At 40.0% G+C, this 19,313-nt stretch overlaps 1 protein-coding gene across 7 annotated transcripts in view; it reads right to left on the bottom strand.

Moving 5' to 3' along the window:
- The window catches only part of RGS6 (regulator of G protein signaling 6), a 595,863-nt gene that overhangs the window by 557,274 nt on the left and 19,276 nt on the right, over positions 1–19,313 (bottom strand). For all 7 annotated transcript variants that reach the window (XM_070469576.1, XM_070469574.1, XM_070469577.1 and 4 more), the window contains exon 2: positions 12,939–13,042. In XM_070469576.1, the coding sequence (XP_070325677.1) occupies positions 12,939–13,025 (87 nt within the window). In that variant the 5' untranslated portion in view covers positions 13,026–13,042. The remainder of the gene's footprint in view (positions 1–12,938; positions 13,043–19,313) is intronic.

Below are 19,313 nucleotides of genomic sequence, written 5' to 3'. Positions count from 1 at the left end.
GAGAATCTGGCTTAGAGGTTGAGAGTGAAGAAAACACTGACCCTGATTATTAGACATCCCTCCACTCTCTTCCGTCATCTGCTGAAACAGAATTGTGATAACAGCCCAGGGAAATCCAGTCTATCCATGCAAAAACCAAGATTGCTCTTCTAGAAAAAAAATATGTGTATGTATCTGTGGATCAGGTGTTATAATACAGTTTATGCCTTTTGACCTTGCAATTCTAACTTTTGCTATTAATTACAAGAGACTAAGTAATTAAATCATGGGACATTATAAGCCTGGAATATTAAGCAACCTTTAAAATTATGATAACATACTGTAGCACAGATTAATGCTTAAGATATGGTAGGGAAACATAAAATAGTTAATGTGCTGTGATTATCCATTAGGTTAACATATAATATATATGCTGCTGTTACAAATTTTAAAAGCTGGGAGGAAACAGACCAAAATATTAACTGCAGTCATATTTGCATGGTAGATGTTTTTCTATAGTTCATGCTTTGATTCTTTCAAATTGAGTTATTACTTTTAAAATGGAAAACAAGTTGTTTTTTAAGAGGGAGAGGAGAAGGAAAATCAGTTGGCGGAAAGCTCAGCTGTACTGATATCTTGCCATGTGGGTTTCAGAACTAAAAATGTTTTATGATTTCTTGCTTCAGGGTCTCCATAAGAAGAATGAGGCTATTATTACATCAGGTACAACTCCTGGATTTAGTATTATAAAATATACTATCTCCTAAATACATCTTATGGTTTCTTATCATCTCATACAGCACCCATCACCTAGAATCATTTCTTAGCTCTTTTTCTACCAGACCAAATCCTCCCTTTCTTAAAGATGTAAGTCAACTCATCTCTCTCCAAATGTCTTTTCCTCTGTATGCCCATCTTGTGCACGCCAACTCTCCTGTAAATAATTACAAATGCCCTGAGATTTCCCTTTTTTCTTTTTCTACATTATTCAGTTTATTTGTAAAACAAAAACAAAAACCACATGCTTTAAAATAAAGCAAGCCCAGATTCAAACACCCATATCAGTTATTTAATCCTTCTGAAACTTGGTTTCCTTATCTGTAGTATAGGGTGACCACCACATACCTAACAAGCTATTCTAATGAGTAAATGATTCCGTGTATGTACCACACTCAGGATAGCAGGTCGTATACAGTGGGGAGCCAGTAATTGCTTAGTTCTTTCCTTAATCTTGCATCACTCCTGGGCTCTCCAAATGGACTGTACAATTGTCTAGGACAGGGAGCATGTGGTACCCTACTTTTTATTCCCCTACAGAAGTGTTGGGGGGGGGGGGGAATAAAGCACAGTGCCTTACCAGAAGCAAATGCTCAATATATATACTACTTGTTGGTCGGGTTTTTTCTTTTTGCAAGGAGCACTAAGCTTCAGGGAGAGAAAAATTAGAAACTAGTATGGGTTGAATCGTGTCCCCAAAAAAGATATGTTGAAACCTTAAGCCCTGGTGCCTGTGTATGTGACCTTAATTGGGAATAGGGCCTTTGCGGGTGTAGTTAGTTAAGTGAATATCAGATCTGAATTGGACTGGATTAGGATGGGTCCTCATAAGTAGGCCATGTGAAGACACAGAAGCAGAAGGCCATGTGAAGATGGAAACAAAATTGGATTGATGCAGCTACAATCCAAGGAACACCCAGGATTACTGGCAGCGACCAGAATCTAAGAAGAGGCAAGGAAGGAATCTTCCTTAGAGCATTCAGAGGAGGTATGGCCCTGCTGACAACTTGGCCTTATACATCTAGCCTCCTGAACTGTGACAGCAAAAGTTTCTATTACCTTAAGCCACACAGTTTGTGGTAATTCATTAGAGCAGCCCTAGGAAATGAATACAAAAAATATTCAGAAGTGTCACACTGACAGATATAAGTTATGTCCTGTTTTCTAGACCAAAAAGGTCTTTGGAGCCAGGTAAGATTGCCTTTGGCTTCCCTGGTGGCTTAGTGGTGAAGAATCTGTCTGCCAAGCAGAAGACACAGGTTTGATCTCTGAGTCATGAAGATCGTCTGGAGAAGGAAATGGCAACCCATTCCAGTATTCTTGCCTGGCAAATCCCACGGATAGAGGAGACTGGTGGGCCCATGGTGCACCCACAGTGCAAAAAAGTAGGACACCACCTAGTGAGCAACCATCAACAAGATTTCCTTGAGATAAAGCTTCTTTTCAGGACCATTGCATATTAGAGTTATTTGTCTAGCATAGTCCCCCTTCCTAGAGTTCTGCAGAACTGGGTTGGGGTGAATAAATGCCATCTGGATACTGTGGTGGTTTTACACTTTAGCATAATCCTCCTCCTCCTCCTACCTACCCCAGTGACTGGTGCCACCAGACACCCAGGCCCATATCCGAGTCATCAGCCTCCAATCCTCTCTCTCACCCTCCAAGTCAATTCTACTTCCTAAACATACCAAAATTTTTCTCATCTCTATCACTGCCACCCTCAACCAATAAACCACTTGGGAAATGTCTTTTCTAAAACATTTTAAGAGCAAACAAAGGCTATCAGAGACAATGTTCAAAGTCAGTGTTCTGAGGTTCTACTTCTGTCAATGACTAAATGTTTCAGAATAACCCTCCCGCTGAGAGCAACCAGAAAGACTGAAAACCGTTTTGTTCAATTTGTTTGGAGGTATTGGAGCACTACCAAGGCAATAAGAACTTTAAACCAAGATCTGCAAGAAGAGAGCCAAGAAGATGAGCCTGGCAATTAGAGTTTCTTTTTCCTCTCAGGACACCGACAATTTCTTAAGCCAGAGGCATGACCAAGAAGCTGGTCAGTGCTTTCAGCAGTCTCATGGAGCTTAAGGGATAACAATCGAAGGTCAGAATCAAGGATGAGGAAAGGAGCAAACATCCTGGGTTTTTATTGGGACCAGAAGAGCCCACACCCAAGAGAAAAGGTGATCTAGAAATATACTAGCTCTAACAAGAGCTAAGATCCAGCTTCATACAATCTCTGTACTGAGTCAGATTAAGGTAATCCGCCATTTGCCTAACTGACAGAAAAGGAAAAAAAACAAAAACAGAACTAGGTCCTAAGACTTCCCTGGCAGTCCAGTGGTTAAGACTCCATATTTCCACAGTTGGCGGGGGGTGCCAGTTCAATCCCTGGTTGGGGATATAAGAGAACATTCCCCCAGAGCCTTAAAAATTATCTCTCCAATGCTAGTTGTACAATGTTTTTTTTTTTTCCCAATGTTTTGAACTTAATAAAAAAATAACTAGAAAAAATTTAAAGACAATATAAACAATCCAGCAAGTGATATAGATTTTGAAGTATCAGATACTCACTTAGTAACTATGATTAATACATTTAAGGAATTAAATGACAAAACAGAGAATTTTAGCAGGAAACTGGAAACTATCAACAGTAATTCAGTGGAAATTTTAGAATTTAGATAGCAATAGTTAAAGTTATAAATTCCACTGAATGGATTTAACCACAGATTAGATACAGTTAAGAAAAGAACTTGTAAAACTGAAGAGTAAGTCACTAGAAAATATCCATGTTGAAACAAACAAAGAGGAATAAAAAATACAGAAAGGAGCATAAGGAACACGAAACACAAAGAGAAAGTCATAATATATGAACAAAATCTCAAGAAGAGTAAAGAGAAACTAGACATAAACAATACTTGACAATTTAATGGCTGAGAATTTTCCAAACACTGATCAAATATAAAGACTTGCTACTAACTTTAAGAATAATAAAAAGAAAATAATACCTCATAGTAAAGCTGCTAAAAACCAAAGTGAAGGAAATCTTGAAAGCAGTTAGAGATTTCAAAAGAGATTACAGTCAACAAAGTAACAATAAAACTGACAACTTATGAACAAAAACCAACTTTTGAACAAAAATTATAGAAGCCAAGAAACAATGACAGTTATCAAAGTGTAGAAAGAAAATAACTGACAATCTAGAATTCCATATCGATGAAAAACATACTCCAAAAAATGAAGATGAAACAGTTATTTTTAGACAAACAGAAACCTAGAATTTATGTCCAGCAGAACTGTACTAAAGAAAATACTAAAGGTAGTTCTTCAGACAAAAGAGAATGGACTTTAGATGTAAGCACAGAGATGCAGAAAATAATTAAAACATTGGAAACAATAATTTTAGTACATCTACATAACTATTATATTTAGCAAATAGAACAAAAATGGTGAAGTCTTTTAGGGTTTTGAAAATAAAGAACAGTCAATCTGACCATATCCCAGGATGTCAGTAACCATCTCCCTTTCAAGGCAATTATTAGGTCTACCAGAAAAGTAGTCCAGTAACTTAATTATGGGGTCATCCCAAATACGAATAATTCTTTAACTAACCCCCTTTCAAGAGACATTTGATTTACTTACAACTTTGGCTATTATTCACCAAAGAGGTATGGACATTTTTTTGGAGTGACTATATGTCAATATCTATATTTATAGCTTTGTATATTTTTTCCATTCTTTCATTGTCCATTTTCAGTTTTGATTTGTAATGGCAAGCTAACAGATTTTTTAAAAATAGCCTTCCTACCCCGCAATGATTTAAACACACTGGTGGATCAGACAGTAAAGAATCTGCCTACAATGAGGGAGTAGGGCTCAATCCCTGGGTCCGGAAAATCCCCTGGAGAAGGGAATAGCAACCCAGGAGAAGGGAATAGCAACCCACTCCAGTATTCGTGTTTTGAAAATCCCATGGGCAGAGAAGCTTAGTGGGCTACAGTCCATGGGTCACAAAGAGTCAGACGCAACTGAGCAACTAACACATACATACATTTTCCTTTCACAGGTATTTACCAGCCTTTAGTTTCTCTTGTTCAAAATCTTGCAAATGGGGAATCTATTCTGTGACCACTAAGGTTCTCCATAGTGTAATGATACAGGAATATCAATAGTTAGAGTAATAAACTGTCTGCCAAAGTGTAAAATCTTAGGCTGTTTGAAACGAAGTGAGGGGAAATTTTTGAAAAAATGAAATGAAGCCTTAAGTACACCAAAGGTTTTCAAATTAGAAAGCTTTACTCAGGGAAATACATCTTATTAAACCACACTGAGCTATTCTCCAGACTAAAAATACCATCCCCTTCATCTGTGGACACTGATACCACTGGTCAGGGACTTGCCTGCACTCCTGTCTCCTGCCAACCAAGATAATGTGATGGGAAGCTTCTCCCCTCTCAAGTTTAATCCTAGGGGGAAAGGAAAACAGAACAGTTTTTTCCTAAGGCAATTAAGAGCCTTCAAAATATTTAATGAAAGGAATCTTAAAATGCAGACTGAACAATTAAATTAGTTACCCAGAACACTCTCTGTAGTTCGTCCTTGGGAATTTTATTTAATGCTAAAAAAAAAAAAAAAAAAAATAGATGAAAAACAGCCCTATGATTGAGGCCAAAGAGTATTTGTTTTAAACATACTGACTTCCTTGTTTTTAAAATTTAACTTGGGTTAACTTTTTAAGAAAAGTAAAAAAGAAAGCAAAGGGGGCTATGAAAGAATAAACATAATAAAATGTGGATTTCTGTCATATGGATTATCAAAGCCCTGGAATGTTAGAACTGAAAGTACTTTCGAGATCACTTAGCCCAGTTAACCTTTCACTTCACAAATGACAAAACTGAACTGAATAAAACATAGAAGCAACTTGTGCATGGCCAAAAGTGAACCAGCGGGGCAGTGACAATAAAGGGCCAGATAACCTGGTCCAGTTACAAACTCTTTCTATGACACTCTTCATTTATTCACATACAAGGAGAGGGGAAGGCAAGCCAGTTCCACAGTTACTCGTTTCAAAATTTTGTTGAACCCAGACCTTCTGACAACTCTCAGGTATAACCCAGTGAAAAACCCCTCTCATTGCCTCTCATTATCCTCAAATCTGCCCTGGATCTTACCCATCACCAAGTCCTGTAGATTCTACCTCCTAAGCAGCTCTCAGGCACTTCCCTTCATCTACATTATCACTGCCACTGACTTGGACATCATCTTTCTTCCTCCCATGAACTCCTGTGAAAGCACCAAACTATGCCTCTGCTTACTAATCCCACCATTTCTCTTACAGTCTCCCTCCACAATCCCATTCTGCACACCGAACATACAACCTCCCTGATTTAACTTCGTGGAGAATTTCCTTATGAAGTAAAACAGGATCTCAGTAGGTCCCTTCACTTTGGGGATTAGACCTGTATGAGAAGCAGATGGCACATAAAATATAAGGCAATTCATGCAAGGTCTATTCCCAAAAGGACCTAGTACAAACAGGTGGCAGGGCATAGGGGAACCACAAGGGCACATTCAGAAACCTCTGACCTGTGGAAGGAGAACCACGTGATAAATGGCTTCCAAAGTGACCCCTGATGATCTCCACTTCTGGGTATTTGTGCCCCTGCAGAAACCCCTCACCTTGATTGAGGGCTAGACCTCATGACTTGTCCCTAATGAAAGAGATGGAGCGTCATGTTCAAGATTTGGTTATAAAATAGTGTGACTCCCACTGCCACCCGACCCCTCCTTCCACATTTTTTTGCTTGCTCTGATAAAACAGGCTTCCATGTTGTGACTCATCCTATGAAGAAACACATACGACAAGAAACTGAGAGTCACCTCCAGACAACACACAGTGAGGAACTGAGGCCATCATTCCGAAGCCCTTGAGGCACTGAATCCCACCAACAACCACATAAGTGAGCTTGGAAATGGGTCTTTCTCCATTTGAGCCTTCAGATGAACCTGCTACATCTCGACCGTAGCTTGTGAAATACCCTGAGCCAGAGGACCCACCTAACCTGCACTTGGGATTATGGACCCACAGACACTGTGGCAATAAGTGTTCTGTTTAAGCCACTGAGTTTGGGGTAATCTGTTACACAGCGGCAGATTACTAATACAAACTGGAACCATCTCAAGGCCCGAAAGGATGAGCAGAAGAAAAAGGGGTCAGGACCCAGAAGAGGAAAGCAGTCTGCCTAGAAAGGAGCAGTGACTTTCAGTCATGGGACATAGTCTGTGGCAAACCTCGCCAAGAGGGAGTCAAGGGAAGAAAGACCCTGGACCTTCCTCTTCTTCCCCCCTCCATGTCTTCCCAGGCCCCTACTGATCAAATTCAGTTGCAAGTCAGAGGTTCTGGGAGCCCTGTAGATGTAGCCCCAGTGGGATAGCGGGCAGCACGTAGAGGAGTGGAGCGTGGGTGTAGAGACACCCACAACAAAGAGAAGATACCTACAGAGCACCCACACTCCTTGTCTGATGTATCTGCTCTTTTATGGTCTGGCCCTAATTTAACTACCCAGCTTTATTTCTCAGCTCTCCACCACAGAAATCTAGCACCAAGAAGACATGCACTTGTAGCTTCCAGAACCCAGTATACAAGACCCCAACTCTGACCCTTTGCATGTGTTAGTCCTTCTGCCTCCACGCTTCTCTGTCTGCAAGCTTAATTCTCATTTATCTTTCAAGGATTAAGGCAGGAACCCAACCCTCTGGATGCCTTCTAGGACATCATCATCCCCTCTTCTGCTATGGGCCTCCTGACCCTCCTATCTCCTCCCGGACCCCTCAGCTTAATTCTCTGTGCACTGCAATTGTCTAGTTATCCACCTCGCCCCACTGGCCAACAGGTTCTTTCAGGGAACAGCATTCATCCTGCCTTCCCAGCATCTGTGTCTGGCACACAAATGATACTCAATACATATGTGCTAACTAAATAGTTCAAAATCCTCAGCACGCCTTGGTCACCAGGGTCTGCAGGTTCCGGCTCTCAGCTATACAGCCTCTACCTTCAGTGAATTCTGAAGCAACATCCTGTTGCTAGCTTTCTCGAAACCACTGCTGAAACCTTCTGTGCACATTATTTAGTCCAACCCCATCACTTTGCAAAAGAGGAAATGAAGCCAAACAGTATCTTATTTATTGAGTTTACTTATTAAGTTTACCCTTTAGGTAAACAGGGTTAATTTTATCAAGCTTCTTTCTATTTTATGTGGACTAATTTTTTTTCTTTTTCTTTTTTTTTGGTAAGAAGTGTTTCTTAGTTGGGAAGGAGGAAGGCAAAATAAGCAGCAGAGCCAGGAAGATGAAGTTCCTCATCAGGAGAACCAAAGCATTAAGTGAGCCAGAGCTCTCAGCTCCCTGTTTGGCATCTTCCGGCATAATGTACCACCTCCTGACCTTCCCATCCTGGGTCACAGGAAGCTACAATTTCCTCTGTGTACCTACCATTTGGGGGCTTCCCTGGTTGGCTCAGCAGTAAAGAACCTGCCTGCCAGTGCAGAAGACGTGGGTTTAATCTCTGAGTCGGGAAGTTCCCCTGGAGAAGGAAATGGCAACCCACTCCAGTATTCTTGCCTGGGAAATTCCATGGACAGAGAAGCCTGGTGGGCTGTAGTTCACGGGGTTGCAGAAGAGTTAGACAAGACTTAGCGACTAAACAACAACCACTTACCATTTAATTTCCCAGAGTTCTACCAAATCAGATGACTAACCCAGGCGGAAATTTGTCAAGAGACATTATCACCACCACTCGGAACCAAATAAAATCAGAAAGCAACCTACTCTCACTCAAAAGAGTTACTAGTTATTAAAAAAAAAAAAAAAACATTTCAGAACATCTTCACTCATGAAACAAGAGCACTAAAAACTACTGTAATGATGTAAAGTAATTAGCCTCCAACTAATAAAAATAAATGGAAAAAAAAAAAAGAAACAAGAGCACTGGGAAGTAGAATGAAGCTTGAGCATTACAAAAGTTCAAAGGTACCCCAAGTCACACCGCGGAGAATAACCTCGGAAATCAAAGATCTGCCACATGATATTTTCATTAGTTTAACTAATGGCTTTCAGCCCCAACAATGTAGAAATGGTAGTTTGTGGTTGATAAATCGATGGGAGAGAGGATACCAACTGGGCCTGTCAAGTCACCAGGACCCCATCGCAGGTTCACTGGGAAACTGCCAAGTAACCCTCAGCAAATTTTACATCTTTTCTATACTTCAGTTTTCCCATCTATAAAATGAGAATATTGACTAGAAAAATCTCTTAAGATGAAGTCACTAAAGTTCCTTAATTCTAACTCGATAAGAGCCTTCTTCTTCTACATCTTGTAACATCTGCAAATAATTACAAAATCAAAAACCCCCTTCAAGATACCAACTTCTACATGACTTTACAATGCATACTCCACCCAGATATATTAAAAGACACTAAATAAATGTGTTTCAAACTTAGCTGGGTATCACATTCTCTTGAGAACACTTTAAAACTCAAGATTCCTAAGATCCAGTTCAGACCTATTAAACTAAAACAACTGGAGGGTCCTTTGAAAGTGAAAGTCAAAGTGGCTCAGTTGTGTTCAACTCTTTGCGATCCCATGGACTATAGTCCATGGAATTCTTCAGGCCAGAATACTGGAGTGGGTAGCTGTTCCCTTCTCCAGGGGATCTTCCCAACCCAGGGATCGAACCCAGGTCTCCCACATTGCAGGCAGATTCTTTACCAGCTGAGCTACCAGGGAAGCCCAAGGGTCCTTTGAGGACCAGTATTTTTATAAAGTACCCCTAAATGGTCTGATATACAGCCAGGTTCAATGACCCCCAGGATCTTTTGGTTCTAGGAACAGTAAAAAAAAAAAAAGAAAGAAAGAAAAAGTTAACAGGTCTAGGCAACTTAATAATTAATATTTTCTTTTAAATAGATTTTTAATGTGACCAATACATTTTTCATGCAACACCTCCTATCCAAAATGTGAATATGAAGGATAGAAAAACTAAATTAGAAAGCCTGCTCAAGTCAATAAATAAACCATGCCTTGGGAAAGTACAACTTCTCACAGTTAATGACATAGAAAACATGAAAAGAAAATGTAAAGTATTCTGAAAAGTGTAGGCTTAAGAAATCCACCCATCATTACTCATATGTCAGAAGGTTACCTTCCTAAATGGCATTTAAAAGTCACAACAACACTATGGACATAATCACCCCACTTATTAATCGGAGGTTTACTCAAAAGCTCCATTTCTCTAGATTTAGCTTTTTAAATGTCAGTATCTGAATCAACACAACACAGTCCAGGCAAAAATTTCACACTGAAAACATCTGACAAGAGAAAGAAACAAATAAGCAAGAGAACAAAAATTAAAATGAAAACATCATTTGCACATTTTTAAATGCACATTTCTGTTACAGACCTCTGAGAAAAGGTTTGATTTTATAGCTCTGACCTTGAATAAATCATTACATAAGAGGACTTCCATAAAAAATATTTTTAATCAACCTTGGTTTCATGAGTCAGCCTTTACCTACACCTTGAGGATAGTGTCCTACATTAGGTTAGTCTTGGTCATAGCCAGTGGCCAGTCTACAGCAGAGAACTAGATGGATATCCCATGTTTCAAGAACAACTAGGGCTTAAGTTAGTCCAATTAACTAGATTTAAATGATTCCAGGTCCTGGACCCATACTGGGCGATAAGTGTGTCTGCTTTCTTTCTAATAGATTGAATAGATCCAATGTCTCTTTTATATCAATTAACTACCATAGCAAATAACATGAACACATATATACCCACCACAGATTGTCATGAGGAAGCAAGATAGATTTCCAATGTAGAAACCAAATAACTAGTGGTCATTTCTCTGAAAAATTACAGCATTTTACAACTTTATCCCTAAATTACACTTAAAAATTAAGAGGCCCCTGGTACCACCCAAAAAGTATAAAAATCAAGTTCCCACAAACCTGTAGGGAGTTATCCCCTTCCACATAATACCAAACGTTCTTGTGGAAAGGTGTTTGGATTGCATGACCTTTACACCTCCTATTAACCTTTAATAATCCATTGATTTGCAATCTCCTGGATAATATAAAAATATTTGCATTGTTTTCCTGTGTCTTAAAAGGCAACTCGCTGTATGAATGCACCTTTCTAACAGCACCAACATTTATACAATTTCATAATTTATTTCCTCTCCTAGTGTCACTGACTCTAGAAGAAAAAAGATAAAAGGAAAAGAAGCCTTCATCATGGACCACCTCTATGCCAAGCAGGATGTGAGATGCTTTACTGACTTTATCCAAATGAATATTCACGATAACTTCATGAGGTACCATCTTTCCTCCCACCTTTTCCCCTGCTTTTATAGATAAAAAAACAGAGACTCACAGAAGTTATTTAACTTACTCCATCCAGGTCACACAGCTTGGAAGTGGCGGAGTTGCCATTTTAACCCAGGTCTGACTTCAAACCCCACATTCCTACAAGCTTGGCACAGGGTCTTCTGGTCCGAGGTGGGTTAATAAGGTAATTAATAAATGTCTTTATGTTATTTTACATGTCTCACAACTCGGTTAGCCCCATTAATCTTTTTTCTTTACTACAACTTAATAAGCATCTCTCTTAGAAATGGGTTATCTAAGCATTCTTTTGTAAAGCAAAGGATTAAGGAATTTAATACTAAAAGCAAGAGTACTCTGAGAGTTCTATTTTTACAAGGAGAAGTGAAAAATTCACCATATTGATCATCCAGGAATATCTAGTTCAACACTGTTCATATGATTAACATAGATAGAACACAGAGTCTTGCAGAATACACAGAACCCAGCAGACAATTCAAATATTTAGTGAAACAATTGAGCATGATCTTATTTTCCTTATTTTTAATAATATATGACGTAGTTCGGCTCTGTTTGCACAAACATGCAAACATTAAAAAGGTACAAGAGAAACAGCACCTATTTTCTCAAATTCAGCAATGCACAAGTAAAATCAACATGCCACATTTCCTTCCTTTAAAACATATGCTTCCAAATATTTCTATTTGAATTAACAGCACCAATGCCCTTCTATCACCCAAGGGCAAAAACCAGTCATCTTTGACTCTCCATTCACCTTCTGATTTTTATATTCATTCTGTTTCCAAGTCGTTGTTAATTCAGACTCTTTAAACCTCCTGCTCAGTCCTGCTCATTTCCGAGGGGGGATACAGAAGCACCCCAACCTACCCCTGCCAAAGCCTCCAATCCACCCTTGATGATAGTCCACATGGGGATAAGAGCCTCACCAGGGCAAGGCTCATAATCCCCCCAAAATGTTGTTTTTACAACTCCTGGCACTAAAGTTTTTATGATTAAATTACCTATGACTCAACATTCTAAAATTTGGCTCCATCCAGACTCTGCTCTAAACCTCACCTCCATTTACTCCAATTACTTGTAAGTCATCCTTTGCCCAAGCTAACCTGGTTCTGGTTGCCCTTCACTTACTCCCGCTCTTTGCCTTTGCAAAGCATCTCATTGCCTGGAATATTGCTCTACCCTTCCGCTTTCCACGTAAGGCGGAAAACCTGTGGATCCTTTAAAACTGAGTTCAAGGGCCTCTCATCCACAGCCCATGCCAGATCTCTGAGGTTGGAAGTAACTGCCCACCTCCTCTGAGATTATGGCACACTCTACCAGCACTTCTCTTTCAGAAATTAACACTGAGACTCTGTAAAAGTGATCTGCATACATCTTATGTCCCCTACCAGCTGTAAAGCATCTAATACAAACACAGCTCTGTGTCCTTCCAGCAGCATCCAGAACAGAGCTTATGAGTACTATGGGTTTGAAGAACATTCAATTAATTAATGTTACACAAAGACCTTTACATGGAAGGACAATACGTGTCCATCTGCACTCTTAGGCAATCTTTGGTTTAAAGAAAACTAAGCCACATAATGTTTTTCAAATGTTCGATACCAGCATAGCTTCCTTGAATTTTAAACTTTGGGAATCAGAGGGTCTGAGAAGAAAATTATGTTCAATTATCAGGCAAGGCCATTTAGGCTGAAAACATTTGTCGAGCCACCCATCAATCATCAGCCCCCACAGAATACAGACACGCAGCAGTGCCCCCAGCATTCAACCAGATGCCTTACTTTGCGGTAGACTATCATATTTGGAGAACTCTCCTCTGGGTCCACGATCCCCACTGCTCTCTGATCCCCGGATCCCTGAGCCATCATGGGTGTCTTCACTCACACTGCAAAAATAAATGAATAGACCATTAAGACAGGAAAGAATTACATAAAGAAAGCTTTGCCACGCAAAGAACTAAGTATCTTTTGGCAGGTGGCATGGAAATGAAACATGATGTAATTGCTTTTTGCTCCTCATTAGTTTAAGTGGTATTTTTCTTAAGTCAGGGGTAATTGTCTGATTATCCATGTACATGCTTCTCATTCCAAAGCCACATGGTTTGTTGGCTTTGTTTTCAGCTCAGAATCATACACTCAAGGGGTGATCAGATGGCAATCTTAAAAAATCTCCTGGAGATAGATGAAATCAATCATTTTGATGTTGATTTTGTCTCATGATTAATTCTATGTATTAAAATGTGAATATTTTATAAAGAAAATGCAAAACAACACCACTAGGAGATACCACTTACACACACCAGGATGGTTATAATAATTTTTTAACTCAAACAAGCATTGAAAAGGATGTAGGGAAATCAGAACCCTTGTACAGTATTGATAGGAATGTAAAATGGTTTGGTCACTATGGAAAAGTTTGTTAGTTCCTCAAAAAGTCAAACATAGAATTTACCATATAACCTGGCAATTCCACTCATAAGAACTAAAAGCAGACATTCAAACCAATATTTGAGCGCATATGTTCAGAACAGCACTATTCACTGAAAAATGGCAACAACTCAATGTCCCTCAACTGATGAATGGCTAAACAAAATATGGTCTGTCTCTGCAATGGAATGTAGTTCAGCCATCCGAAGTAACAAGGTACTGATACACACTGCAGCAAAGATCAGCCTGGAAAACATTATGTTAAGTAAAAGAAACCAGACACAAAAGGTTATTGCGACGGACAGAATATTTATGTCCTTCTAAAATTTATACGCTGAAATCCTAACCCCAAATCTGGGGGGTTAATCTAGAATTAAGAGGTAGAGGGTGTGATGGGATTTGTGTCCTGATGAAAGAGATCCCAGAGTGCTCCTTTCCACCAAGCGAGGACCCAGTGAGAAGAAAGCCTCCATGAAGAGGGAACTGAGTCCTCATCACACACCAAATCAATTAAGGCTTGATCTTGGACTTCCCAGTCTCTAGGACTGTGAGAAATAAATTTCTGTTGTTCATAGGTCACCGGGTCTATGGTACTCTATTATAACAGCCTGAAGGGACTAAGCCAGTCCATATTCCATTTACATGAAATACCTATTTACATGAAATGTCTTTGGGAAAGCCACAAAGATAGAGAGCAGATTCATAGTTACCTGCAGTTGAGCGGAGGAGGGAATGGACTGGATGTTTAATAGATGTGGGGTCTCCTTTGGGGATGATGGAAACATTTTTGAACTAGATAGAGGCAAAGGCTGCAGAACCCTGTGAATGCACTTAATACCACTGAAATGTACACCTTAAAATTAATTTTAAGTTATGCAAATTTCATCTCAATTAAGAAAAATGAATATTTTAAATTTGACCTTTTTTTAAAACAGCCTGAAAAGACAGCAGTAGACAATGAGAGCATATGGAATTTTTTAGTTAAAGAAGCAAATTCAGTTCTTGGTATGATGCACTATTTACTGGGTGACTTCGAACAAGTTAAATAATCTGCTGGTTTCCTTTGCTAACTTCCTTTTAAAGCAAAATGCTGAATGCCCACTCGTGCCCAGAACCATGCCAAGTCACCTTCCCCTACATTGTTCTCATCAGTAAAATGTGAATTTCACCGAGTACTCACAGGTAAGGGTCAAATAAATCGAGTGTAAAGTAACGTATCAAGCCATAAAAGTCCTATACAAATGTTATCACTAATCTAAGAGCCTGCCTGGGTTGTTTGCACAAAATTCATAGGCTTTTCATCAAAGAAAACTTTTATAAATACCATACTTGACAGAAAAGGCCATTTCAATTTAAAATATAAACTCAGGAAACCTTTTATTAGAAAAAATAAGTTGGTACCAAAGGTCATCCCATAAAAACAAATTTGGGCAGAAGATGGGGAAGAGACAGGAATTTGCAATTTATGCTAAGAATTTAATTGCCCCAAGTATCCCATTTGAATAATGTTGCTTGTTTTCTTCATCATTTATGAATTAGGCTGCATTTTAACAGTTAGATTACAAGCAGAGATACAGAACATCATTCTATTATCTCTACCCACCATAATGTCAGTACTTCTATGAATATTGTACTACATGGAAACACTCATTATTATTCTAATCAGTCGCACTTAACAGTTAAATGAACAACACGCGGTTTAATTTTTAAACAACTACTTACTTACTCTTTTACCTAAACACAGAACATGACTGAGCATTTAAAACAAAACTGAGTCTATTTATGTTTATCATTTACCTATGTAACAGAGCCACCTTGGGTTTCTATTGCTTTACTTCAAAATGAACACTTTCACTTTAATGAGCATATTATCTCCCTCCCTCTCTGCCCCAAAAAACTGCAGTAATAGGATTGGAAATGACCTGGAAACAAAGGTGTCAGCCCTCCTTCCGCCTTTCCCTGGCCACTCCTTACCCTCAACAGCAACATTCCTATGTATTAAAACAGGCTGGTGAACCAGGCTCTGGACTTCAGACTGCTCAGTGAATGCAAATAGCTTCTAGTTTGGAACTTTAGTGAGTCTAATATGTAGTAGAAAAGCTTCTATTTTTGGTTTCCCTATCAACTCATTTTAAAATTCAGACAAGTCATTTAACTTTCTTATGTCTAGAAAGAATCATTTCTAAAATAGTGATGCAAGCACTTTCTAGTCTATATGTCAACAGATGTTAGAGAGTACTAGATGTGAAAGGTGTAGGTAAGGATATTCTAATTAAATCACTGACTATAGAGCTGGAGTTCCTAAAATTAAAGAACTAGATTCTCATTTATTATAATATAGCATAAATTTTTACTTTTAAATGAACTTCAATAAAAATGAAATAAGAGCCTTTTAAATTTAGTGGTGGAGGAAAACAAAACCTTCTTTATGTTACTTAAATACACACGTATATAAACACTGCAAATAATTTAGGAACTTGTAACATTCGTGAATGTTTTTCTGAAAAAATCCAACTACATTCAATAGAAAGAAAACATGTCAATAATAATATTTTTCTACACTCACTTTCAACTAGTAAAAGAGGAGAAGGGCAAATGAGTTACCACCACACATTTCACAATCTCCAAGGAGAGACATACTAGCTTAGTGGTGACAAGCTGGCCTCTGTTACTGGACAGATTTAAGTCTGAATTCAGGTTCCACACCTAGCTGAGTGATCTGGGCAAGTTACTTTACCTCTCTGTGCCTCTGTGCCACAGCCCCAGCGTAGTTGAAAGCCCTCTAAACCGAGAAGCCTGGACGCCTCACCTGATCTGCAACTATCTAGCTGCTGGAACCAGGTCAAACCACAGCCCTAACTGGACATCAGCTACACATCCTTAGGATTCCAGTTCTGCCTTACCTCTCTGTGCCTCTGTGCCACAGCCCCAGCGTAGTTGAAAGCCCTCTAAACCGAGAAGCCTGGACGCCTCACCTGATCTGCAACTATCTAGCTGCTGGAACCAGGTCAAACCACAGCCCTAACTGAACATCAGCTACACATCCTTAGGATTCCAGTTCCGCCTTAGACCCATAAAACTACAAATTTCTCACTTTTCTTCAGAGACTCACAGAATGCCCCATGCTACCTCTCTTTCATCATCACTGCCTATATACTAGCACGTCGCCTCTAATCATGACCATATTCATGCTGAACTTCTCAAAAAATCACTGAACTGATAGGCTAGCAGGCCCCCTCCCAGACTCAGCACCCCTCGCCACGAAGCAATTCCTGTAATACCAGCACCCGCCACTAGGTGCCGTAGGACTCAACATTTAATCTTGGCGCAAACACTGAGCATCCAATGGCACAAAATTTCATGCTTCCTGCCGGAGACATAAAGATAAATCAGACACAAATGGTCTCTCCTTAAAATGTTCAGAGTCCAGAAGGGGTTATGTGTCCAGAAACGTAGGAAATTGTAACACGTGGCTGCTCAGTTATGACAGCAGAGACCAGGAAGAGGTAACCACCACAATCAGAAGGATGAACAGGAGTCTGGGGGAAGCACAGGAGGTCCTTCCAGCCTGGCTCACAACACAGGTATGGGCATCTGAAGCCACAGAAGCGCAGACACTCGGAAGGGAAAAAAAAAAACATAACGGTGATCTGATGTCAAGGAGATTAAGTGGGAGACAGTCAAATGTGGAGACTGAAATCACGGGGATTTGCAACTATCTGAATTCATATGACTTTGCTCACTTGTCTATCAGCGATCTCCACTGCTAGAAAGCCAGTTCTGCCGAGGCAGAATCTTTGTCAGTGGGGTTGACCCTTCTAATTCCTGACATCTAGAAGGTACTCAAATAATTTTTAAAGAATGACAGAACTGGTCAGATTTCACTAAGATGCAGTATATCCCATCTAGAACACTCATCTGGTTAACAAGCCATTAAAACTGCTCAGCGAAGAAGGCTCTTTATCCACAAAGACCCAGGGATGGAATCACACATGAAGACTTTCCCCAAGGTTTATTGATATGGGCCCGCCCTAACTCAAGAATACACTTTTGGAATCCATGAGCAATTTAGATCAGAGGGAATATGTGGGAAGGTAGAAAGTATATGAGGAGAGACCCTGTGAATAATAAAACAACTGAACATCTGTGACTCAAACTCTAATTAGTAAATCTTCTGAAAGTCAGGACTGCAATTCACTCCAAACCTACATTGCATTTGCAGCTTCAGTTACAACCAGTGCCAGCTGTTTTCCATTGTACGCTGGCCTCTCTAGAGCAAGCATGGCCTAGGGTCCAGCAGACAGTGGTGCTGAGCAGGGCAGGTAGGAAGGACCTCGATGATGTGGGAAAGGGAGGGGCTTTAAAGTCACACCAGGAATTGCATCTCAGCTCTGACCACATCAAGGCTGTTGTGTGTGTGGCCTTTGGCAATTGATTCCTTCACCCTATACTTGCAGCTCTTCACCTGGAAGCAGAGAATCCTCTACTTTGCAGGGGTTGCTATTGAAGAAGGAATAAAAGAAGCCACACAAATTTCCTTGGCAAAGAATGAATTGTAGCAACTGACCAGCAGTCTTGTTTTTGACCAGTGCTTGGCCAAGTGAAACCGCCAGACTAACGCCATCAGAATGACTGGAGAAAGCCTTCCCCCACCTCAGGTCTTTGGAGTATCTGAGATGGAGCCACCAGCAGTCTCCCAAGCTTCCCCGGTGATCCTGATGCTCAACTAAACAGCAGACCACTACAGTTAGACTGCACCACCACTAACACCAGCATCACAAGCAGCAGGAAGCCTGAAACATTGTGCCCACCACCCCTAAATGCCCAGCCCTCAAAGCCCTATTCAGAGAAATACCTTGTCAGAGAGGTAATCAAAACCTGCTTGTGATATAGTCTAAATATTTATGCTGCCAGATAAGAACTTCTGTTGATGTTATTTCCTCTCCCCCATATTATATCCAATTCATATTGTTTGCCTCGGCCCATTAAAATCCAATGGATTTCTTTTCTGACATCAGCAATGTTGAGCACTTTAGAAAAAAAAAAATTTACAAGATGTGCGGTAGCTCGGTAGTACAATCTTGTTTATACAGCTCTAATCTGACTGAGTGGGCAGGAACCTCAAGGGGGAAGAAGGAAGAGCAACAGCTCTTAAGAACAAACAACGCTTTCTGTTACTGCAGAGTCTGCCAACTTGATGTCTCCTATATACTCAGAGTTCAGATACTCTATGACAGCTCAAGTGTCTGTTTCAAGTAATGCACCAAAGATCTGAAAACAAGGGGCTATAGTTCAACCCTTAGGGGTCAATGTTGCTGGCATGCCAGGTACCCAGGATTTTACTATGCTTTAGTCACTTGGGACTTCATTTTAAGGAAGTTATTTTAGGACTTCAGTTAGAACTTAGGGATTCCCAAGAGCTGATTCAAGGACCTGAACAAGACGGGCAGCCTCAGAATCACCAGGTTGGTGGGGGGTGGGGGGGGTGGTGATAAAGATACATGTTCCTGGTTCCCATGCTCCAGAAATTCTAATCCCATAGGCCTAGGACAGTCCCTTTGTTGTTGTTCAGTCACTACGTTGTGTCCAACTCTTTCTGACCCCGTGGACTGCAGCACATCAGGCCTCCCTGTTCTTCACTATCTCCCAGAGTTTATTGAGTTGGTGACTCTATCTAACCGTCTCATCCCCTGCTGCCCGATTTTCCTTTTGCCTTCAATTATTCCTAGC

Source organism: Odocoileus virginianus, chromosome 6 (genome assembly GCF_023699985.2).
Source record: "Odocoileus virginianus isolate 20LAN1187 ecotype Illinois chromosome 6, Ovbor_1.2, whole genome shotgun sequence".
Lineage (NCBI taxonomy): Eukaryota > Metazoa > Chordata > Mammalia > Artiodactyla > Cervidae > Odocoileus > Odocoileus virginianus.
Note: the sequence above shows the minus strand (reverse complement) of the source record. Positions and strands in the feature narration are given on the sequence as shown.